At 42.4% G+C, this 25,812-nt stretch overlaps 1 protein-coding gene across 1 annotated transcript; it reads right to left on the bottom strand.

Moving 5' to 3' along the window:
* On the bottom strand, positions 1–23,139 carry LOC130461703 (uncharacterized). Its single transcript, XM_056829876.1, has 3 exons — positions 22,762–23,139; positions 12,573–13,214; positions 1–2,046 (listed from the first exon to the last, which is right to left on the bottom strand). Exons 1-3 carry the CDS (start codon positions 23,137–23,139, stop codon positions 1–3), a joined length of 3,066 nt encoding a protein of 1,021 aa, XP_056685854.1.
* Positions 23,140–25,812: the final 2,673 nt, after the last annotated feature.

Raw genomic sequence — 25,812 nt, 5'->3', positions numbered from 1 at the left:
CTATAAAGCAAACAGCCAGCTCTTATCTAACTCATTAATTCTATCTTGACACAACTGAATAGCTCTTTGCTTAACACTATACTTCAAAGTTTGGATGACAGTGGCAACAGCTGGCACTGCTCCCTCCCAAACTGAAGTATTCCTAGCTCTCCAAATTGCATATACCAAGCCTGCAACAGCAGCAAAGATCATCTTTCTCTTGAAAGCACTTTTGCAGTACCTTCTAGTCCAGTTCAGAATCTGAAGAAAATTCTTCCTAGTACAAGACAGACCTAGCCAATCTGTAACTACAGCCAAACAATCCAAACCGTAGGAGCACTTAAAGAAGAGGTGAGCACTGGTCTCAGGGGCAGAACCACAAATGGCACATAGATTATCAGTGCTGATGCCATATTGATGAAGCCTAAACTTGGTTTTGTGCCTATCCAACAAAGCTAGCCACAGGGAGAATCTATGCTTAGGAACAGACAGTCTGTTCCAAATATACCTAGCCCATTGAGTTCTTTCAGAAGGGGTGCAGAGCTTGATTTGCATACCCTTGATAGAGTATTTAGAGTCAGTGAGCCAACCAGGGTCATTAAGCTTTTCAGTACACAACCTTTTAACCTTGAAAATGTGCTTCACAGGCCAACTGGCAGCTAATGATGGTGAGAAAAGCTGCCAGTTTTTGTTTTTTATATACAAAGCATGAATCCATTTCACCCATAAATTATCTTGCTTTTTCTCAACTGCCCATGCCAGCTTTCCTACAGCTTCTTGATTCCAAAGAGCCAAGTTTCTAAACCCTAGACCACCTTGTTCCTTAGGATCACAAAGTTTATCCCAATTAACACTACCAGGTCTACCATTATCATAAGCTCCAAACCACAAATATGATCTGCAAATGGAATTGATTTTTTTAATGATGGAGGTAGGGAGGAGGAACAACTGACACCAATACACACTGATGCTCATAAGAACAGAGTTTACCAACTGCATTCTCCCTGCAAAATACAGGTGTCTTGAGCTCCAAACTTTAATTCTAGCCACCATCTTTTCTACTAGCATATTACAGTCACCCTGCTTGATTTTCTTTGGGCTAATGGGCACCCCAAGGTATCTGAAGGGGAAATTGTTAATATTGTAACCAGAAAGACCAGTTATGATATTTTTGTCATGAGTAGACAACCCACAGCAGTAAATAGATGATTTACTAGGCTTAACCTGTAAACCAGTAGAAGCAGAGAACAGCGGAAGACCCTCCAACATAAGCTGAAAAGAAGTAACATCTCCATGACAGAAGATTAAGAGGTCATCTGCAAAGCACAGGTGATTGAGATTGACTGTTTTACATCTTGAGTGATGTTTGAAAGTGGGGTGAGAAGCAACCAGCTTCATAATTCTTGAAAAGCACTCCATACAAAGAGTGAATAAGAGGGGGGAGAGGGGATCCCCCTGTCTTAAACCTCTTCTAGGTTGAATTAGGGGAGAAGGAACCCCATTAATAAGAAGGGAATACTGAGTAGTGGTTAGGGAAGTCATGACGAGCTGAATAAAGTGATGGGGGAAGCCAAACTCCTTCATAACTTCCTCTAAAAAACTCCATTCAACAGTGTCATAAGCCTTCTTGAGGTCTAGCTTCATCATGCAACTAGGTTTAGCATTGCCTCTAGTATAAGACTTAATAATATCTTGGCAAATCATCACATTATGCAAGATTGATCTTCCTGCAACAAAGGCACCCTGGGTGGGTGAAATGATATATGGCAACACTTGTTTAAGCTTGTCACACATCAACTTTGAGATACATTTGTAGATTACTGAGCAGTAAGCAATTGGTCTGTAGTCACCAACTGAGTTTGGGACTGTAACTTTAGGAACAAGAGAGATAGAAGTGACATTCACTTCTTTTAGAATTTTTCCTGTAGTGAAAAAATCTGAAATGGCTAAACACAAGTCATCTTTAATGATGGGCCAAGCAGCTTTGAAGAACTTACTATTGAAACCATCCAACCCATGTGCTTTATTATTTGGGATTGCATTAAGAACTCTCCCAATATCTCTCTCCTAGATACTAGAAGATGTTAGGTTATGATACATATGACAATTCATAAATCATGCGGAAACAACCATTAAGCCAGGAATACATATTATTTACACATAATCATATAGCATAATTTAGATGCATACTCTTTGTTGCGTGCCTTCCCTAGCTGCGCCCGAACCGAACAAGAACAAGTCTTTAGGACTCCAAGTGTCGTCCCTCCGTAGATAGTCCACAGCACGTCCGGATCCGCCTTAAGATTGACCAACTAGAATCGCCCCTAAGGTACTATAAATTTTCGGCACTTTTGAGCAAGATGTGTGACTGAATTTTTCTCTCAAAAACTCACTTTGAATACTTGAATAACTCGTTATAAATTGTGAACCCAGGCCACATATTTATAGGGGTATGGAAAGAGAATTGGAATCCTATTAGGATACGAATTAATTAAATTAGAATTATAATAAAACTCTTATTTAATTAATTTATCAAATAGAATTAGGAATTTAATCATTAACCGAACTCTGCACGTTTTAGGTTTCGTATGCGAACACAAACACTTACGCGAGCATGACCCACAAGCGTGCAGGCCATGCCCGCGCACAGCCCACACGGCCGCACGGCCCACGCGAGCTCCAAGCCCACGCGAGCTGCAGCAATGCTCGCAGCCCACTGCTCGCAGCTGCGCGCGCTGCGCGCGCTGTGCGCGCTGCCACGGCCTGCTGGGCCTGGCCTTGCGCTGGGCCTGGTGTGGCCTTGGCTGTTCGTGTGGCGCGCTTGGCTTGCTGGGCGATGGCCTGGCTTCGTGCTGGGCCCTCGTCCGGCAGGCCTCGTCCGATGCTTATTCGTACGATACGCTTTCGATTAAATTCCCGATTCCGGAATATATTTCCGATACGAACAATATTTAATATTTTCGATTCCGGAATTAATTTCCGTTTCGAACAAATATTTAATATTTCCGTTTCCGGAATTATTTTCCGATTCCGATAATATTTCGGATTCTGACAATATTTCCGTTTCCGGCAATATTTCCATTTCCGATAATATTTCCCGATACGTACCATGTTTCCGTTTCCGGCAACATCTACGACTTGGATAATATTTATATTTCCGATACGATCCATATTTCCGTTTCCGGCAATATCATCGTTTCTGGAGTATTCATTTCTTGCCTGTGACGATCTCAGCTCCCACTGAAACCAAGATCCGTCGATTCCGAATATCCATAGATGGAGTATTTAATGCCATTAAATACTTGATCCGTTTACGTACTATTTGTGTGACCCTACGGGTTCAGTCAAGAGTAAGCTGTGGATTAATATCATTAATTCCACTTAAACTGAAGCGGCCTCTAGCTAGGCATTCAGCTCACTTGATCTCACTGAATTATTAACTTGTTAATTAATACTGAACCGCATATATTAGAGTTATCATTGAATGCATACTTGGACCAAGGGCATTATTTCCTTCAGTCTCCCACTTGTCCTTAGGGACAAGTGTGCATTTCCTAATTCCTTTGTCGCTCGATGCTTGCTCTTGAACATAAGGTAAGAGTTGTCATCCTTATTATGTCCAGAGGTGTTCCTCGGTTTCAGAGTTCAACTGATCAAATAAACAGATAATCATAGCCTATGATTCATCCGAGCAGGCCATGCATTTCACAGTTTCTAGCTCTCCGAGTGGCCTTGTACAACTTTTAAGCATCTTATCCCGATTTATGGGAGGGCAATCCCAGTCTTGTGATCTTGAGACTAGACTTCGTTTGATAGGTGATTACCTGAGCGTTGCCTTTATAGCCTCCTTTTACGGTGCGACGGTTGGTCAACGTCAAAGCAACCAGTTCTCAAACAAGTAATCTCAAATCTCTCAGGTATTGAGGATTTAGTGTCTAATAATTTTAATGAAATTTACTTATGACAGATTTTCATCTCTTACAGTAAATTTTCATAGGTCTTGTCCGATACTAGTCTTCACAAAGTAAGTATCTATGCAAATGATTATGACATTGCCATGTCCACATAGTTCAAGAAACAGAACTACTAGTCATCTTGCATTCTAATCGTCTAACGTTTTCTATGCGTCCAATTTTATAGAAAACTCCGACTAGGGACCATTTTCAACCTTTGACATTCAAGTTCACTTGATAGACATTTCTTAGTCACAGGACTGGTCCTGACAGTCTATCTTGAATATATTGTCAAATTGAAGGGACTCATCATTTAATAAACCACACATTAAATGGAAAAATGAATTCTTTTCATTTATTGTGAATGATTAACCAATAATGTTTTACAAAGATTTAAACTCTAAAACTTTAAAAGATTAAACAGAGACATCAAAGCCATTCTCCAATATGCTTGATTCCCATAGCTGCAGTGTGCGAGTTGTGCTTCGCCTGCGGCAGAGGTTTAGTTAATGGATCTGATATGTTGTCATCAGTACCAATTTTGCTTATCTCGACTTCTTTTCTTTCAACGAACTCTCGTAGAAGGTGAAATCTACGAAGTACATGCTTGACTCTCTGGTGGTGTCTAGGCTCCTTTGCCTGTGCAATAGCTCCGTTATTATCACAATACAGGGCTATTGGTCCTTTAATGGAGGGGACTACACCGAGTTCACCTATGAACTTCCTTAGCCATATAGCTTCCTTTGCTGCTTCATGTGCAGCAATGTACTCCGCTTCAGTTGTAGAATCCGCAATGGTGCTTTGCTTAGCACTTTTCCAGCTTACTGCTCCTCCGTTGAGGCAGAAGACAAACCCAGACTGTGATCTGAAATCATCTTTGTCGGTTTGGAAACTTGCGTCCGTATAGCCTTTAACAATTAATTCATCATCTCCACCATAGACCAGAAAGTCATCTTTGTGCCTTTTCAGGTATTTCAGAATGTTCTTGGCAGCAGTCCAATGCGCCTCTCCTGGGTCTAACTGGTATCTGCTCGTAGCACTGAGTGCGTACGCAACATCCGGGCGTGTACATATCATAGCATACATTATTGAACCAATCAATGATGCATATGGAATCCCATTCATTCGTCTACGCTCATCAAGTGTTTTTGGGCACTGAGTCTTGCTTAGAGTCATTCCATGAGACATGGGTAGGTAGCCTCGCTTTGAGTCCGCCATCTTGAACCTATCAAGCACCTTATTGATATAAGTGCTTTGACTAAGTCCAATCATCTGTTTAGATCTATCTCTGTAAATCTTGATGCCCAATATGTACTGTGCTTCTCCTAGATCTTTCATCGAAAAACATTTCCCAAGCCAAATCTTGACAGAGTTCAACATAGGAATGTCATTTCCGATAAGTAATATGTCGTCGACATATAATACTAGGAAAGCAATTTTGCTCCCACTGACCTTCTTGTATACACAAGATTCGTCCGTGTTCTTGATGAAACCAAAGTCACTGACTGCTTCATCAAAACGTATATTCCAGCTCCTGGATGCCTGCTTCAATCCGTAGATTGACTTCTTTAGCTTGCATACCTTTTTAGCATTCTTTGGATCCTCAAAACCTTCAGGTTGTGTCATAAACACAGTTTCTGTTAAAACGTCGTTTAAGAAAGCAGTTTTGACATCCATCTGCCATATTTCGTAATCGTAATATGCAGCGATTGCTAACATTATCCGAATAGATTTTAGCATTGCAACTGGTGAAAAGGTTTCATCGTAATCCACACCGTGGACTTGCCTGTAACCTTTTGCAACCAATCTAGCTTTGAAAACTTCAAGTTTCCCATCCTTGTCCTTTTTCAGTTTGAAAACCCATTTGCTTCCAATGGCTTGGTAGCCATCTGGCAAATCGACCAAATCCCATACTTGGTTTTCAGACATGGAGTCTAATTCAGATTGCATGGCTTCTTGCCATTGCTTGGAGCTAGGGCTCATCATAGCTTGTTTGTAAGTCGCAGGTTCATCACTTTCAAGTAATAGAACGTCATAGCTCTCGTTCGTCAAAATACCTAAGTACCTTTCCGGTTGAGATCTATATCTTTGCGATCTACGCGGGGTAACATTTCTAGATTGACCATGATTCTCACCAGATTCTTCTAAAGATCTCTGAGTTTCATCCTGAATGTCATCTTGAGCATTCTCTAGAGTTTGTTGTTCGACTCGAATTTCTTCGAGGTCTACTTTTCTCCCACTTGTCATTTTGGAATTGTGATCTTTCTCCAAAAAGACACCATCTCGAGCAACAAACACCTTGTTCTCAGATGTATTGTAGAAGTAATACCCCTTTGTTTCCTTTGGATAGCCCACAAGGATACATTTGTCAGATTTTGGATGAAGTTTGTCTGAAATTAATCGTTTGACGTATACTTCACATCCCCAAATCTTAAGAAAAGACACATTTGGAGGCTTTCCAAACCATAGTTCATATGGAGTCTTTTCGACAGCTTTAGACGGAGCTCTATTTATAGTGAGTGCAGCTGTATTTAGTGCGTGTCCCCAAAATTCTAATGGAAGATTGGCCTGACCCATCATTGACCTGACCATGTTCAGCAAGGTTCTGTTCCTCCGTTCCGACACACCGTTCTATTGTGGTGTTCCAGGAGGAGTCAATTCTGATAGAATTCCACATTCTTTCAGATGGTCATCAAATTCATAGCTCAGATATTCACCGCCTCTATCAGATCGCAGTGCCTTAATCTTCTTGCCTTATTGATTCTCTACTTCACTCTGAAATTCCTTGAATTTGTCAAAGGATTCAGACTTATGCTTCATTAGGTAGACATAACCATATCTACTGAAGTCATCAGTGAAAGTGATAAAGTAGCTGAAACCACCTCTAGCATTTGTACTCATTGGTCCACATACATCTGTATGGATTAAACCCAATAGTTCATTTGCTCTTTCTCCAACTTTAGAGAAAGGTTGCTTTGTCATTTTTCCAAGTAAACATGATTCGCATTTACCATAATCCTCTAAGTCAAATGGTTCTAGAATTCCTTCCTTTTGAAGTCTTTCTAAGCGTTTCAAGTTTATATGGCCTAATCGACAATGCCACAGATAGGTGAGATCTGAATCATTCTCTTTGGCCTTTTTGGTATTTATGTTATATACTTGTTTGTCGTGATCTAATAAATAAAGTCCATTGACTAATCTAGCAGATCCATAAAACATCTCTTTAAAATAAAACAAACAACTATTGTCTTTTATTAAAAAGGAAAATCCCTTAGCATCTAGGCAAGAAACTGAAATGATGTTTTTAGTAAGACTTGGAACATGGAAACATTCTTCCAGTTCCAAAACTAGCCCAGAGGGCAACGACAAAACGTAAGTTCCTACAGCTAATGCAGCAATCCGTGCTCCATTTCCCACTCGTAGGTCGACTTCACCCTTGCTTAACTTTCTACTTCTTCTTAGTCCCTGTGGATTGGAACATAAGTGTGAGCCACAACCTGTATCTAATACCCAAGAAGTTGAATTAGCAAGTATACAGTCTGTAACGAAAATACCTGAAGATGGAACGACTTTTCCGTTCTTCTGATCTTCCTTTAGCTTCAAGCAATCTCTCTTCCAATGCCCCTTCTTCTTGCAGTAGAAGCATTCGGATTCAGAAGTGGGTTGACTGACCTTCCTCTTTACAGATTTGGCGCCAGTTTGCTTAGTTAGGCTGGCCTTGTTGCCACCTTTCTTAGCATTCCTCTTCTTTCCAGATTTCTTGAACTTGCCCCCACGCACCATAAGCACATCCTTCTTATCACTTTTGAGCGTCTTTTCAGCGGTCTTCAGCATACCGTGAAGCTCAGTGAGCGTTTTGTCCAGACTATTCATACTGTAGTTCAGTTTGAACTGATCATACCCGCTATGAAGAGAATGGAGGATGGTGTCTATAGCCATTTCCTGAGAAAATTGCTGATCCAGCCGACTCATATTCTCAATGAGTCCAATCATTTTGAGAACATGTGGACTTACGGGCTCGCCTTTCTTAAGCTTGGTCTCAAGAATTTGCCTATGAGTCTCGAATCTTTCGACTCGAGCCAGATCTTGGAACATGTTCTTCAACTCACTGATGATTGTGAAAGCATCTGAGTTGATGAACGTTTTCTGCAGATCCGCACTCATGGTGGCGAGCATTAGACATTTCACATCCTTGTTGGCATCAATCCAATGATTGAGGGCTGCCTGAGTGACCCCGTCGCCTGCGGCTTCGGGCATCGCCTCATCTAGGACATACTCCTTTTCTTCCTGCATAAGAACTATTTGCAAGTTCCTTTCCCAGTCAAGGAAGTTTTTCCCGTTCAACTTCTCCTTTTCGAGAATTGATCGAATGTTGAATGAATTGTTGTTTGCCATATTAAAAACTACAATTGAAAAGAATAAACAAATAAATAACCATTCACAGTTTCTCTTAATAAACTTAAACTCTAGCATACATGCATAATTCAATGTTTATTAAGCATTTTATTCAAGTTATGTGTTCCGGCAGGTGTGAATAAAATGATTCCAAGATCCTAAAATCATTGAAGAACTAAGCACAGTTTGTCGACTTAATCCTAAAACATCTTAGGTAAGCAAAAGCCTTTTCCTAATAGTCTATAAACTATTCTTGGTTGATAGGTACGTCTAAGAACTTATTAGGAAAACCTATCGATTTTGCCACGACATAAAAGGACTCCTTACTTATATCGTTGAGTTTCACCAAAACTAACATGTACTCACAATTATTTGTGTACCTTGCCCCTTTAGGACCAATAAGTAACACCTCGCTGAGCGAAAACTATTACTAGATTGATGTAAAGGATATCCAAGCAAGTGTATATTTTGGCATGGCACCTTTTAACTCAATTTTTAAGTTTGGAACTTAAGGCTCTTACTATGTTGGTTAGATTTTAAGTGAACTAAAATCCTTAATCATGCAACATAATCAAGCCACAATCTTATGCAAAATTAAGACATATTTAAAGCAATAAATAACTTAAAGCATGCATAAGATAATTGTGATCTAGTATGGCCCGACCTCATCTTGAAGCTTTAACTTCAAAGTCCGTCTTGAAAATCTCCGTGGGAGGCACCATTTTCTTCAAATAGGATAAGCTATAATTAAAACTAATTACAACTATTTGATGGTACGCAGACCATATTTGAATTGAAAAACAACTTTGGTACTTTAGACCAATTACATTCAAATTAATGGTACGCAGACCATATTTTCTATCCTATTTGGGCCATACTAGTCACTTCATAACCTGCAAAACAGTACATATACAATATATACCATTCACCCATTCATTATCATGAATGGCCCACATAGCTGGTTAGTAAGACACATTATGCATCACGTAAACATTTGCAGCAATTAATTAAGGGCACCAATAATCTACCAATTATTCAGTCCTTATTAATTCTAATCAAGTTGTTTTAACCTTAAGGATTCGTAGACCTAATCAAGAGTTTATGACTAAAAAGCGCTCCCACTTAAACCAATAAATTCATATGCTTTACTAATTTTAAACATAAAAATGTATTTCAAGTCTAACCGGAAACATACAAATTTAATTAAAATTTAAAGCCCATATAAATTTATAATTGAATCCAAAAATTTTAATTTGATTTCAGTCGTATTTAAATTAATTCATGATTTTAATTTTAGTAAAATAATTAGAATAAATAAAATTTATTATAATTACAATATTCAAAATTAAAATCCAAGAAAATAATTTAAATTATTAATTTTAAAATTAATTAAAATTACGTAAACTGAAAATTTAAAATTAAACATTCAAAACGATCTAATCGCAACGCAAACACCCTACACATCGCACGCCCATGGGCCACACGCACACAGCCATCGCTGGCCATGTGCGCGCAGCCCATGCGCTCGTCGCATAGTTGCTGCATCTTCCCATCGCAAGCCATCGCACAAGTGGTGCTCGCTGCACGCGAGCCATCGCTCGCTGTGCGCGCTCGCCAGCGCTTGCTGCGCGCGCTCCAGCGCTCGATGCACGTGAGCCATCGCTCGCTGTGCGCGAGCAATTGCTCGCTGCGCGCGATCGACGCTGGGCGCAGCGCTCGTGGTACACGAGCTTGCGCTCGCTGCGCGCGAGGCAGTGCGCGTTTTGGCGCAGCTCGCTTGCTGCCCACACGCGACTGTCGTGCCTTGCCTTCGCCCATGCCCATTCGTCCATAGCTCGTGGCCCACGACACAAGGCAGGGCTGCTGCCTTGTGCTCGTGCACCATGCCCTTGCTCATTGCATTCGTGCCGCACGGGCGACGAGCTCCCTTGCTCGTCGTTGCATGCCCGCACTATACAACACCCCGTAAGGGTTACACGAAGCGTCCATTGCTTTGTGCGTGCAAGTTATATGAACGAATCGCATAAAAATTTAAAATTTATATTTAAAATTAATGACAAATTAATATTAATTTCATAATTTTAGGGCGAAAAATCGAAAATTTATTATTCAATTGATTTCCGATTGTAATGGATTCAAGCCTAGGTCATAAAAATTTAAAATTTATCATAAATTTACAATTTTTATGGTGGTTTTTAATCATAGGTTTCTAATTAAATTATAATTAATTATGAAAATCAAATTAATTCTAAATTATTCTAATTTTCAACTAATTAATCATAATTACAAATTAGATTTCATAATTAACAAGGCTAGGCATTCAAACTTGTTAAACATATACAGTAGGTCAATCAAAAATTCAAGATTTATCAACAAGAATCGCAAATATTTAATTTAACATCTTAAATCTACGAAATTTTGCATTCGAAAAACTAAAACCTTCGAAAAGTCATAGTTACGCTTCGAATTTGAGAATTCTGGGTTCGGCAGAAAAATACTAATTTTGTCAAAATTTTAGAATGCCTTTTACATGCGGAAATGACACAAAAATCACTCGATTTGGATGAGTAACGAAGAAATTGCCGAAAATCTGCGTACGTATAATTAAATAAACGCAATTTGCAATTAATTAACAATTACGAAAATTAATCACCCCTTTTAATTCTTGCAAATTTGTAATATTTAACCATGTTCATGCAATTTAGATTATGAAAATAATAAGAGGCTCGTGATACCACTGTTAGGTTATGATACATATGACAATTCATAAATCATGCGGAAACAACCATTAAGCCAGGAATACATATTATTTACACATAATCATATAGCATAATTTAGATGCATACTCTTTGTTGCGTGCCTTCCTTAGCTGCGCCCGAACCGAACAAGAACAAGTCTTTAGGACTCCAAGTGTCGTCCCTCCGTAGATAGTCCACAGCACGTCCGGATCCGCCTTAAGATTGACCAACTAGAATCGCCCCTAAGGTACTATAAATTTTCGGCACTTTTGAGCAAGATGTGTGACTGAATTTTTCTCTCAAAAACTCACTTTGAATACTGGAATAACTCGTTATAAATTGTGAACCCATGCCACATATATATAGGGGTATGGAAAGAGAATTGGAATCCTATTAGGATACGAATTAATTAAATTAGAATTATAATAAAACTCTTATTTAATTAATTTATCAAATAGAATTAGGAATTTAATCATTAACCGAACCCTGCACATTTTAGGTTTCGTATGCGAACACAAACACTTACGCGAGCATGACTCGCAAGCGTGCAGGCCATGCCCGCGCACAGCCCACACGGCCGCACGGCCCACGCGAGCTACAAGCCCACGCGAGCTGCAGCAATGCTCGCAGCCCACTGCTCGCAGCTGCGAGCGCTGCGCGCGCTGTGCGCGCTGCCACGGCCTGCTGGGCCTGGCCTTGCGCTGGGCCTGGCGTGGCCTTGGCTGTTCGTGTGGCGCGCTTGGCTTGCTGGGCGATGGCCTGGCTTCGTGCTGGGCCCTCGTCCGGCAGGCCTCGTCCGATGTTTATTCGTACGATACGCTTTCGATTAAATTCCCGATTCCGGAATATATTTCCGATGCGAACAATATTTAATATTTTCGATTCCGGAATTAATTTCCGTTTCGAACAAATATTTAATATTTCCGTTTCCGGAATTATTTTCCGATTCCGATAATATTTCCGATTCTGACAATATTTCCGTTTCCGGCAATATTTCCGATTCCGGCAATATTTCCATTTCCGATAATATTTCCCGATACGTACCATGTTTCCGTTTCCGGCAACATCTACGACTTGGATAATATTTATATTTCCGATACGATCCATATTTCCGTTTCCGGCAATATCATCGTTTCCGGAGTATTCATTTCTTGCCTGTGACGATCTCAGCTCCCACTGAAACCAAGGTCCGTCGATTCCGAATATCCATAGATGGAGTATTTAATGCCATTAAATACTTGATCCGTTTACGTACTATTTGTGTGACCCTACGGTTTCAGTCAAGAGTAAGCTGTGGATTAATATCATTAATTCCACTTGAACTGAAGCGGCCTCTAGCTAGGCATTCAGCTCACTTGATCTCACTGAATTATTAACTTGTTAATTAATACTGAACCGCATATATTAGACTTATCATTGAATGCATACTTGGACCAAGGGCATTATTTCCTTCAGAAGAAAGGATGGCTAGATGCTCTGCAGTGAGTCTAGGACCTTGGTCTATCACTGCTGCTTTAACTGTTGTTCTGTTGGTCATAGATTCACCAAAAAGGGAACTGTAGAACTGAGTGAAGGCTTGCTGCACCCCATCACTAGTCTGGATCCAATTACCCTCCTGATCATGGATAAAGTTAATCTTATTTTTTCTTCTTCTATGCTTAATAATCATGTGAAAAAGGCCAGTGTTATCATCCCCCAACTGGAGCCATTGCAGCTTGGCTGTTTGCTGAAGGAAAGAAAGATAGTTGTGATGAGCAGTTCTATAGTCCTCATTTGCAGCTTTCTCCACTGAGGCTAAAACACTGTCCATAGGGGCATCATGCAAAGCATTCTGAGCAAGAACAAGATCATTGTGTGTTTTGATGTTATCAGCCTCAACTGAACTGAAACCATTCTTGTTGAGCAGTTTCAAGTCAGCTTTAATCCACTTTAGCCTCTGAACAACCCTAAACATGTGACAGCCATGGACTGGCTTGCTCCAGTTTGCCTGTATTGTGGGAATGAAATGCTTAGAAGTGACCCACATGTTATAGAATCTGAAAGGTTTTTTCTGGTGTGCCACTCTATAACAGCTCATGATCATAGGACAGTGATCAAACTCCTCTTCTGGCAAATAAGTAGCTTCAGCAGTAGTGAAAATATCTTCCCACTATGAGTTGGCTAGGACCCTATCAATCCTAGTGAAAACTCTAGCTGCACCATCCTGCTTATTGGTCCAAGTGAAATGTCTCCCCATGGTTTTAACTTCAGCAAGGTTGCAAGAAGACATGCAAGATCTCATTGGTTGTATTTCCCCCCATTTAACAGGAGAGCCAACCCTATCTTCAATAGCCATGATGGCATTGAAATCTCCCATGATCACCCCTTAGAGGCACTTTTAGGCTTACAACAAATTCACATTGACTATAATTTTCTGCGCACAGCCCTTAGCCTTTGGGATTCCGATCATCATGTTTTTGTCTTTCGGGGCAACGAAATATGTCCTTTGCCAGATGAATTTGCTGCGATCCTTGGTTATCCTACCAATGCTACCCCTGCCACTCCTGGCACTATTGAAGAGAGTAAAATAACCATAGGGGATTTCCTAGGACTAGATGCTAACATGCTTGCTGAAGTTGTTGTAGGTGATGAGGTTAATTTGGCAAAACTTGTAAAACACCACTTTAGGCCTAGTAAGAATATGACCGAACAGAAATTGAATATTCGAGCCCTTGTATTTTGCTTGTTGAATTATTATTTGCTGTCGAATAAAAATGGTGAGTTCGGTGAGATAAGGTTGATCCTCTTGATTAGCCAGATGGAAAGTTGCTATTCTATTATGCCGTTGGTTGTTGCCGAGACTTTGCTGAGTGCGGATGAGCTGAAGAAGGATGCCAAATCTATTTAAGGGAAGCCCCCTATTACCGCAGGTAATCGAATTTTTTTTTTGCGCACGTACACATTTTTTTTGCATGCACATTTTTTATTCGCCCTGCCTTGGGGCTGAGTTTCAGCGCCCAGGGCTGGGCGTTGGAATTTTCGGCGCCTGGTCCTGGGCGTTGAAACTGCGCCTCAGGAACCGTTTTCTTTTTATTATTATTTTTTAATCGTACCCGTTTTTTGCAGATTTGGCTCGTGGAACGGCTTAGACTCTTGGAAGCCCCTGCCGATCCTAAACATTATCGCCCTATAGCCTTGGGTAGCCGAAAATACTTGCACCAAGGCCAGGACGAGGCCGAATGGGCCTCCTTTTTTACTTATGGCATTTGTTCTTTTAAGTGGGTGGTACCATGGTGGGGTTTGAATACTATGACGGGGGGTTCTGATGTATCGGTTTATGTTTCTTTGTTGGGGCTATCTCGGCCCATTTATAATTTCCCTTACCGAGTCATGCGTCAATACGGTTTAAGGCAGACTATCCCCTTTTCTGATACGGTACCACCTAAGGTAGCGGCCTTTTCACAAGCACGTGTTCTAGCGTGGGCTAAGTATTATGATGGTCTCCCGCGTTGGGCCGTAGCTACAAATGGCTTTGTGGGTCTTTCTGAAAACTACAAGTTGTGGATGAGCTCCAATGATAAAGCTGTGAGGACCGAGGCTCGAAATGGGGAGCCGGCTGAGCTTTTGATACCTCGTATTCGTGTTAAGTATGAGGGTCCTGATTCTGCCAAACCTCGTACTCATGGTATTAAGACTGTGAAAGCTCGTCTGGATCGAAAGCGAAAGGAAGTTCCTCCCCGTTCTAGTTTCAGGCCTAAAAAGATGCCTAACATGAAGGGGCCTGCTGTTGTTAAAAGAAATGCAAGCCCTCGCGGAGATCGTCGCCGGAACAATGTATGGGTTAGGAAGGCTCAACCGCTTGTAGAAACGGCGACTAGTCTAGTTGATGATAATAATCCTTCTCCCACCATTGTCTGTGCCCTTAAGGCTGAGCGGGCTATAACTGAGAATGTTTCTGAAGCCTTGGCATCTTTGGAAGTTAGTGTCCAGGAGCCGGTTCTTATGGAGATTGATATTGGGGCAGCACAGAAGACTGTGGGGGTGGATCCTGCGAACATTGCCTTCTACAAGACTTTATTTGATGATCTGGAAGAGCTAGAGTAGTGTAGTTCTTGCTAGGGTGTAGGTGCCCTTTATTGATTTCAGTTGTGTTTGTTTTTTCATTTCTTAGCACTTTGTTTTCCTTCTTATTATTTTTCTATAAAGGCGTATTTTATTTTTTCATTTTTATTTTTTGTTTCTCCTCCTTTTTTTATATTTTTATATGTCTAACACTTTTTGCACAATTTATGTATGTTTGTTTTTTTCGATTGATTGGACCGAATCCTTGGTAAGGATTGCCTACGTATCTTGTCAGAATCAGGTCGCGCGTAGTTCTAGCTAGAATAAGTTCTAGGATGCCAGGTTTTAATAGATATGCCCTGAGGTGGTAGCATATTACTTAACCGGTCAAATGAGTGAAGTTTTATCATTATTTTTGTCTGCCGTTTTTTTTTTGTTTGCCGTAAGTCGCGTAAAAAATGAAATTCGACTACTTTTTGTATGGCTATATTTTTTGGTGAGCCCATTTGGATACGTGATGTACCCCCCAAGTGTTCGTTATTTTTCCGTTATGTACGGATAAAATGACGAGCACTTCTAAAAAATTTAGGCAGGCAGAGAGTTTCAACGCCCAGGCTGGGGCGTCAAAGATTTCGGCGCCCGGCCCTGGGCGCTGAAAATGACTTGGGCGGTCGTTTTTGACGCTTTGCTTCACGTGTTCTTGCATTTCTCTTTTTTTTTCCTCTTTTTTTTTTGTTTTAGTGCTTTGATTTTTTTGCTCGTATTTAAAATCAATTTTGAGGCTATTTCGGAGACTTTTTGGCTGTTAGCGTGAGATGCATTTTTGTCCAGATTAATTTTTTCTATCCGTGACACGAAACGGCTTTGAGAATGGAGTTGGGGTGTGGAAGATATGAAGATCTTTGTGTAGGATTTTGAGGTGGGTTGAAGTGCGTGTTGTTAGTGAAGGGTATGATGGAATTATGTTTTCTGAATCTGTTTTTTGGTAACATTTGCATTGTTTTGGATTTTGATTTCCTTTGATTTCTTTGGGTTGCATGGATTGACTCTTATGATGACACTGGTTGACTTTTTAGGTTTTGGGGATATGAATGGGATGGTGCGGTTTATTTTGTGGGTTTCGGGAACTGGTTCCCATGGCACTATTTCAAGACCGAATGGGCCTCGTTTGTTGGGCCTAGAGTGGGCCGCCTCTTTATTTTTGTATTTTGCAAGTACATTTGGTGTTTACTTAGTGTTAGAATAAAATCTTAGGAGAAATATTACGCCTTTATTAATTTGGAAAGTAAGGAAAACACACTGAAACAAACTTGACCTATATTCTAAGGGATCTTAGGACCATCTAAAGTCTTTATTATTTTTCTACCAATCTAAAGAACTACTAGGCGCTTTTACTACGGTGCCCTATGTGGCTCAAGCCTTGGGTTTAGTCTCGTAAAACTTTGGTCCTTCACCGGTACTCATCTTGATTTTTATTCCTTTTGCATTGACCCACTGATATGTCTTCACCCATCCGTTCTCGATCTCTTCTAGTGTTGATGCAGGAGCGATTAACCGGGTTGGGTCAAAACCTTCATCTTGTAAAGCTAGGGTAGTCGTCACAGTCTCGTCCTCCATAGGCCTCGATTCGTTAAACAATGTCCATAGAGCCTGGTCGTCCAATATTTTAGTTGTTTTAGTCTTGGTGAGGTGGGGTGCCTCATCCAAGGTGTGGCAGTCATGGAAGATTTCAAATCCTGGTTTTAGCAAGCCATCCTGAACGAAGGGTCCAGGGAAATCACAGCATGGGTGTCCTTCTCCTTCCCGAACGAACATCCCGTTAAGGGTTCTTTGATATGGGTGAAGGAGGGTGGTTTGTTTGGCCTTGTTAAGGCGTAGCCTAGACAGGCGGTCAACAATATCTTCCTCCGTTGGTTCATAGCCTAAGCCAAAGGGAGTAGATTTGTTGGGTAAAGGATGGAATGTGCATTCCTTCTTCCTTATGTCCAATTGGGTTCCAGGAAAATAACCTTGAGCTAACAGCATTCTAGGGATGACTCGGGATGCATGCGGGTCTAGGAATGCTGGATCATAATCTTCGACGAACTGGATTGTTTCTTCCATTCGAAACCCGTAAAGTTCGTTTGCAGTTTCGGCCGTTCCAACCATACTACAGCTGACGTCGAGAGGAGGGGCACATATTTCTAGTATTACCTAGTTATGGTTAAGTTTAACCATTTGGTGCAAGGTAGAAGCCACACCTCCTAAGTCATGGAGCCAAGGTCTCCCCAAGAGGAGGTTGAAAGTGGGCTTGATGTCAATTATTTGAAACTCCGTGGTGCGTGCCACAGGCCAGGTGTGTATGGTTAGGTTGATTTTTGCCAACACAGGCCTTCGGGAGTTATCATAAGCTCGTACCCCTTGCGTGGAGGTTTGGAAGTCATCATTTCCTAGCCCCAAGCAATGTGCGGTTCGCAATGGGCAAACATTGACCGCCGAACCGTAATCTACGAGCGCTAGGGGGATGTTTTGTCCTTTGCATCCAACCACTAGATAAAGGGCTTTGTTGTGAGCACCCCCCTCTTTGGGAAAGTCTTTGTCAGTGAAAACTATGGCCTTTTCTCCGGCATCTCTCGTGACATGGCTAACCAGTAAGTCAGGTGTGATATCTGTAGGTACTGAGATGAGGTGGAGTGAGCGAATAATCTTTTCGCGATGTTCCTTTGAAGTACACATGAGATCCCAGATGGTAATTTCGGCGTTGGTTCTTTTTAGTTGTTTCAAGAGAGGATTTTCAATGACCTCTGTGACGGTGGTTTGCCGTCCATTCTCAGGAGTTTGCCTAACTGGGATATCGTCCATAGGAGGTGGGCGAATATCCGGTTGGTATATCCTTCCGGATCGGGTGAGGTTGTCGACCTCGGGTTCCTGAGGGGTGGTGTCAATGAGAGCATACCCGGGCCAAGTTTCAGTAAAGAGGTCCTGGCCCGACACTTGAGAGAGGTAAATATCTTCAGCATCATCATCCCACACACCGCACACTTCCCTCTCGATTCGATCCATAGGGACCACAGCGAGTGGTACACCTTGAGGTGTAATATACACCGTGGGGTCGAAGTTCTCTGGTTGGTCGAGAGAGATGTGACAAGAGCCGAGTGGGCTCTTGTTGTTGTTGGGTTTGCCAACGTTAGGGAGAGGTATCACTTCATCCTCTATCATGTCCTGGATCGTATGTTTTAGATTCCCGCTGTTTTCAGTGTCATGCCCATTTCCTTGATGGAATTTGCAGTAATTACCTTTGACCCAATATTTGCCCTTGACAGGGGGGTCACGGGTGGGGCCTATAGGTCTCAACTTTCCTTGATTGGTTAGTCTTTCGAAGGCTTGTACCAAAGTTGACCCGAGTGGGGCGAACTTTCGGTCTCGGACCCATCTTCCAGGGCTTCTTCGGGCAAGAGTCTCCTCTACGGCATGGACTCCTTGGGCTTGGGACCTGTTGCCCCTGTTGTAGGTGTTGCTTTTGTATGCGGGTTTACTTTGTATTATTTTTGCGAGATCATCCTCGATCTTTATTCCCACATCATAAACTATTTTGAAAGTGTCAAGTCCCAGGTACCTAAGGTGTTGTCTGTAGGCCGGGTCCAGGTTGTCCATCAATTTTTGGACCAATTCTGTTTCGGGAGGCCTATTGATTAGTTGGGCCGCCTGATCCCTCCATCTAGCAAAGTAGGTTGTGAAACCCTCATTTTTCTTTTGGAAGAGAACTTCCAGCTCGCGCATGGTGACTTGAAAATCCATGTTTGACGAGTATTGCTTGATGAAGACATTGACAAAGTCTTCCCAAGTGGGGAAGAGCTTAGGGTCCTGGTGATAGTACCATTTGAGCGGCACAGGTTCCAAGGACAAAGGAAAGGCAGGTAGATACATGGACTTGTCCACGCCTTTCAAGTTCATGGCATTCACAAAGCTCAATAGTTGATCACGGGGATTGTCCGTGGCTTTAAACTTTGGTAAGTAAGATGAACTAAACTTTTCTGGTAGTTTGCCAGAAAAGGTTCAGGATCGAGGGAGAAGTACTTGCTCCCCATGGTTTGCTGTAGGACCATTTTTTCAATCCTCTTCTCGTTATCGAGGTCATTTTTGGCTTGTGCAGCCGCTAAGGCTTCGTTTTCCATTTTCAGTTGGCCCATGAGTCGGGTCATTTGAGCCATCTGCTCTAGTAATTCTTCGATGGACATGTTTGAGGGTGCGAATAGAGGTTGGGGAAGCGGAGATCCTTGAAATGAGGGATGACGGACGGAGCTTGGAGTCACTAAACCTGGTGTTGGTGATGTATCTTCGAGGCGCACTAACCGTTGATTTCCTGATCGGCACCAAGTGGCCGGACTGGTCCTATGCATAAGATAAGCTAAAGTTTAGGTCCCAAAGTTTCAAGTATTACTTAGTCTAGACTTCGACTCTCTCTATTGGTTTTACACTCTTTCTTTTGTTGGTACACTTTTTAGTTCTTTCTTTTGGTCATTCTTTGGATTTTCGAAACACTTGCCCGTGTGACATTCATAATTATTAGCATGTTCGGTTTTGGTGCCGAGCATTGTCGTCGTAGGAGGCCTAACAACGACGCAAAGAGTTATTCTTTTTTATGAGTCACTTTTAGAATCGAGTGCTTTTCTTACGCCCTCGTAGCATTTTTTTTTACGAACGTTCTTTTTTGTGCTACGTATTTTCCTTTTACGCGGGCACCGAGGCTGCTGCGCCTGACCAGAAGGCCAAGCAGCAACTTCAGCGCCCAGCTCAGGGCGTGAGAAATTCTGGCGCCCAGCCAGGGGCGTTGAAAATGCGTCCCTGGCTGGTTCTCGTTTTCTGTTTGCGTCTACTTTTATGCGACTTCGATTTTGCGTGCTTTCCTAATAACGTCCTTTACGCGTTGTGCAGCGTTTGTGAGATTCGTTACAGGCCATCCCGAGCGTCGCTTATTTTTGTGGCGATCGTTCGGGTTTACGGAACACGTATTTCGGTATAAATCTTTGGCAAATTGGTTTATGAATGTTTGGGAAATTTTAAGGTCGTTGGTTTTTCTAGGATAGTTTGTCACACACAATCATATATTTCGCTACACATAACTAACATTCCATCATGAGGCAATAATAAAATGTCATGTAGTTTATAATAGGCTTCTATGGGTAGTTGTTTGCGCCTGGCTTGGTACCGCTTCTATCATAGATCCAACACATGCCCAGGTCGAGGTAGTGTTTTCAACAGACGAATTTCACTCAAGAGGCCAACCCGCAAGTGCAAGCCAAGGGGGCATGCAGGCGAGAGGGACCTAATGGGCGAGCGATTGGGTTTGGTACGGGTGTACTACTAGCGAAAGTGCCGAGTGGACAACATTCGAAGCGTATGCACCCCCCGGTTGGCGATGGGTATCCTTAGTCCCAACTCCAGAGATGAAACACCAAGGGAGCCAAGATTCGTTATGCGGTTCTGCCAGTTCACATTAATATGCTGATTTTCAGGTCGTCCCAACTTGATGGGGAAATAAACGCGGGGTAGGATCGTTTCACCCTTCGGCTATTTTGATTACCTACAAGCACGAGTATTTCCTTCACTATCCCCGTGGAGTCGCCACTGTGAGGGGGTCGAAAAAGCACGAGGCTAATGCGTGACCTCGTCCCTCGTGTGTGTGACGCTTCTTTTTGTCAAATCAAGTGTGATTGGATTTCCTGTGAGTTTACACCCAATTGACTAGTAATATAGGAGTCGCCATTCAGTTTTTAACGACAATGAGAAAAACTGACAAAACCCGGTTATCGTGACATAAAGGGAGTGCAATTATGTTTGACCACGACGGCCGTAGGTTCCCTTGTGATCCCTGGTGGTGGGGATCGCTCAACCTACACCCGCAGGGTAGAGATTGAGGGTTCGGGGGACTGTAACTACCGAGAGGAGTACTCGCTCTTCGATAACTCCAGAGGCAGGATATCCTTACTAGCTCAGCATAAATAATTGAAGGGACATGCGTTAACTATTAAACTAATCTAAGTCTATTTTAACAATATGCAACATATAGTACTAGATCGAGCGCGATTATCTGATTTAGATTGTTTTAAGGGACCTAGCATGATAATCCAATTTCCCAAAAATATCATATTTATTAAGCGTGATCGAACAATCAGATTTTAGTTAGTTTAACAGTTCATAAAAGGGCGAGGAAAGCAATTAAACCATGGAAAAGGGACACATTACGACGCACCCTTGAGAGGTGCGTCACGGTTCTCAGAAAACTAACCACTTTGACTTTGCTATTTCTCCTTTTATTTAACGAATCTCAAATTATGGACAGGATACGTTCTGTTCGATTTATGGATCGATTGCGACAGAACGCGTGATCAGTTTTGCAGCGTGAGGCTTAGGCTTAGGGGTTTAGAGTCAATACTCAGAATAATAATTATGTGTTGTTGTCCTTTTCACGTCGAACTTAAGGCCCTATTTCTAGAAAAGAGTTCGTGGAAAGATAGAATTGCAGAACTCTAATCCACGAGGAATTAGGAAAAAACACATACCAGGTATTTTCAGCGCCCAGGCCTGGGCGCCGAAGATTTTGGCGGCCAGAACCAGGCGTTGAAAATAGGGTCTGGGCTGTTTTCTTAGTCAGATTCGGATTCCTAGAATCCGGAGTATTTGAGATTTAATTGAGTCTTTTAGTGCGTATTAACCTTGTGACGGGATGCGTCTGGGCCCGTTACGAACTCTAGGCTCGTTAGGATTTTAATTAATACGTAACTCTTATTTTCGAATCGTATTAGGAATAGGATTCTCTCGCAATTTCTATCTCATTTAGGATTTATGTTAGAGTGCAACACCTAATTCTGACAGGTTTCTATCTTTTATGACTTGCCACTTTTAACAACTACCCATTACGGCAGTTACTATTTTTAGCAGGTTCCCATAAATAGCAGGTTTTGGGTGAAATGAAAAGGGGAATTGAGATTCGTTATTTTATAGGAGATGCGTTGTCAAGTGGAGATTTACGTTTTCATCATCGAACCTTCCCTTTCGGGAATGGGGACAAAAGTAGGTGTCTACAGGTAGGCGTCAACTTACCCTGCTCATTGGCTCTGCCTGTGGATTCCATTTTTCGTAGGACAAAATCTCCTACTTTGAGTACTTTGTTAGAGACTTTCTTGTTGTATTCCCTCGCCATTCTTATCTTGTACAGCTGTTGTCTTAGTTCCTCTAACCTCAGGCAAGAAATCCAAGGCCACCTTCATCATTTCCCAATTAGAATTCTCGTTGTATAGCATGACCCTCAAGGTAGGTTCACACATCTCTATGAGTAGGATGGCCTCGGCCTCATAAGCTAGTAAGAAGGGGGTTTCTCCGGTGGAGTTCTTAGCCGTGGTGCGGATCGACCATAAGACATTTGGCAACTCATTAGCCTATAGACCCTTGGCTTCGTCAAGCTTCTTTTTAATCCCTTCAGATATTATTTTGTTGAACGCCTCAACCTGGCCATTGGTTTGGGGACGTCCTACAGAGGCAAAACAGCTGTGTATGCCATGGTCTGTTAACCATTCTTTCAGCTTAGGCGTCTCAAACTGAGGCCCATTATCAAAGACGATAGCCTGTGGAATTCCGAAACGAGTCATGATATTTTTCCAAATAAACGCTCTTACATCACTGGTTCTTATATTCTTGAGTGCTTCTGCCTCCACCCACTTGGTGAAGTAATCTACAACAACAATGACATAACGCCTCCCTCCAGGAGCGGCAGTATACGGGCCTAGGAGATCCATTCCCCACTTAGCAAAAGGAATTGGACTCGTGATGGGTGTCATAACTCGAGCCAGTCGATGTATTAGGTGAGCAAAGCGTTGACATTTGTCACACTTTTTGACCAATGAGATTGCTTCATGCTTGAGGGTCGGCCAGTAATAGCCAGTTCGAAGTGCCTTTTCTGCCAAAGATCTTCCCCCAATATGTGAGCTACATAGTCCCTGATGAAGGTCTTCTAGAATTTCTTGCCCCTTCTCAGGCGTCACACATCTCAACATAGGGCGAGAGTAGGCCTATTTGTAAAGTGTGCCGTTCCATATTTCAACTCAGGTGCATTTTTTCTGAAGTTGTGCCGCCTGCCTTGAGTGTTCTGGCAAGACTCCATTCATTTTGAAGATAATTATATCATCCATCCATGTGGAGGTCCTGTCCAGAGTTGCTACTTCCACTTGTTCAACGCTTTTATGCTCCTTTACTTCCCAGAACACGTGACGAGGGGTATCACAGGATGCAGAACTGGCCAACTTTGATAATGCATCGGCTTGATTGTTTTCAGAGCGAGGGACTTGCCTTACTTCAAAGATTTTTAGTTGCTCCACCTCTTGGTGGACGGCATGCATATACTTAATCATCATCGGATCCCTAGCCTTGTAGGTTCCATTGACTTGGCTCACAATCAGTTGAGAGTCAGATAGGGCTAAAATCTCCTCGGCGCCAGCCGCTTTACACATTTTAATGCCACAGAGCAGGGCCTCATACTCGGCCTCATTGTTGGACGCCTGAAAGTTAAACCGCATAGCATACCAAAAGTATCCCCTTCTGGTGATTGACAGATTATCCCAGCTCCACATCCATTCTGCGTGGACGAACCGTCCATATACAGTGTCCACACAGTCTTGGTATCCTCGGCAAAACAGGCCTCGTCATTTCAACAATAAAATCTGCACAAGCTTGCCCCTTGAAGGCTTTTCTGGGTTCATAAGTGATATCGAAGGCATTCAGCTCGATAGCCCATTTCAGCATTCGGCCTGACGCGTCCAGCTTCTTGAAAGGTAGTTTAAGTGGTTGGTCAGTGTAGACCACTAACTTGTGGGCTAGGAAATAAGGACGAAGCTTTTTGCTGGCCATGAACAAGGCTAAACCAAACTTTTCCACTGTTGGGTATCTAATTTCAGCATTTTGAAGTACATGACTGACAAAGTACACTGGCATCTGTATTCCTTCCCTTTCTGTCAGCAGAACGGCGCTGAGCGAGTGTTCAGATACAGCAAGATACATGTATAAAGTCTCTCCCTACCAAGGGCTAACAAGACGAGGTAAGGTGTGCAAATGATCTTTTAATTTTACCAGTGCCGCCTCGGCTTCATCCGACCATTCAAACTTAGGCTTCTTTCCGATTGCTCTAAAAAAGTAATGGCATTTGTCTCCAGCTCTGGAAAGGAATCTTCCCAAGGAGGCCAGACAACCTGTAAGCCGCTGGACTTCTTTTAACGTCTTTGGTGAGCTCATATCAATTACTGCCTGGATCTTGTCTGGGTTGGCTTCAATTCCTCTTTCGTCAATCAAGAAACCTAAGAATTAGCTCGATGTTACCCCAAACACACACTTCTTAGGATTCAGCCTCATGTTGTAAGCTCGGTTAGTCTCAAATGTTTCCCTTAAATCTGCTATATGTGCCGCCCGCTGCTTACTTTTTAATATCATATCGTCAATATAAGTTTCAATGTTCCTGCCAAGCTGTTTGCTGAACACAGTGTTAATGAGACGCTAAAAGGTAGCTGGCGCGTTCTTTAACCCAAACGGCATTACTTTGTAGCAATACATACCTTGTTCTGTAACAAATGACGTTTTTTTCCTGGTCGACAGGCCACAGGGGAATTTGATGAAACCCCGAGTATGCATCCATGAAGCTCATCATGGCATGCCCCGCCATGGAGTCGACAAGCCGGTCGATCTTTGGCAATGGGAAGCTGTCTTTGGGACATGCCTAGTTGAGGTTGGTGTAGTCAACACACATCCTCCAGGTGCCGTTTGGTTTTCGGACGAGGACCACATTAGCAACCCAGTCCGGATATTGGCTAGGTCGAACAAACCCTGCATCCATCAACTTCTTTACTTCTGCTGCTGTCGCCTGATTTATATCTTCTCCATGGTTCCTTTTCTTCTGACGGACCGGTTTGAAGTTTGGGTCCACATTTAGCTTATGGACGGCCACAGCAGGGTCAATGCCGGGCATTTCTTCAACAGTAAAAGCAAAGATATCTTCAAATTCTCTCAATAGGTGGACCAACTTTGCCGCCAGCGGGTCGTCAGGAGGAATTCCAATGGGAACTACTCTGTCTGTCTTGTCTGTATTCAACACCACATTGTAATGAGCCCCAACAGGCTCTGGTCGTCGTTCTTCCATGTGCGCCGCTGATATAGCTAGTATTTCTTTCAGGGATTTGGATTGTGTGCCGCCGCACTTTCGTTTGTTACCTAACACATCTTTCTCTTCACCTGACCCCCATGCCTCTGGACTCAAGGTGGTTAAATAGCAGTCTCTAGCTTGCTGCTGATCACCATGTATGGTGCTGACGCTCCCATCATCACAGGCAAACTTTAGCAGCATCAAGTGAGTAACAATAACAGTCTTTGCCCCGTTCAAAGTAGGACGCCCCAAAATAATATTATAGGCAGTCAGGTCTTTCACTATGAGGAAACGGACGTCCATTTGACGAGATTCTTTCTTATTTCCCATCCGCAGAGGAAGAGAAATGATGCCGACTAGGTGGATGACACTACCTCCGAAGCCTATAATGGGATAGTAAATTTTCTCTATTTTTGAGGAATCATGCTGCAGTCGGTTTAAACACTCAAGGCTAATTATATCTGACGAACTCCCTGTATCAACCAGGATACGCCTAACCCTCAGATTGACGACCTTCAACTCGATTACCAGTGGATCGTCA

The sequence above is a fragment of the Spinacia oleracea genome, chromosome 5 (genome assembly GCF_020520425.1).
Source record: "Spinacia oleracea cultivar Varoflay chromosome 5, BTI_SOV_V1, whole genome shotgun sequence".
Classification (NCBI taxonomy): domain Eukaryota; kingdom Viridiplantae; phylum Streptophyta; class Magnoliopsida; order Caryophyllales; family Amaranthaceae; genus Spinacia; species Spinacia oleracea.
The sequence above is the reverse complement of the archived record's forward strand: the minus strand, read 5'-3'. Positions and strand labels throughout refer to the sequence as shown.

Excerpts from the sequence above, each read along its gene's own strand:
- LOC130461703 (XM_056829876.1), bottom strand. The coding sequence starts at position 23,139 with ATGTTGAGATGTGTGACGCCTGAGAAGGGGCAAGAAATTCTAGAAGAC. Across the intron at positions 13,215-22,761 it reads AGAATATAAGAACCAGTGAT|TGGGAAGATATTTTCACTAC; the intron begins GTAAGAGCGTTT and ends GCCAACTCATAG. Across the intron at positions 2,047-12,572 it reads GAACAACAGTTAAAGCAGCA|GAGAGAGATATTGGGAGAGT; the intron begins GTGATAGACCAA and ends TCTAGTATCTAG.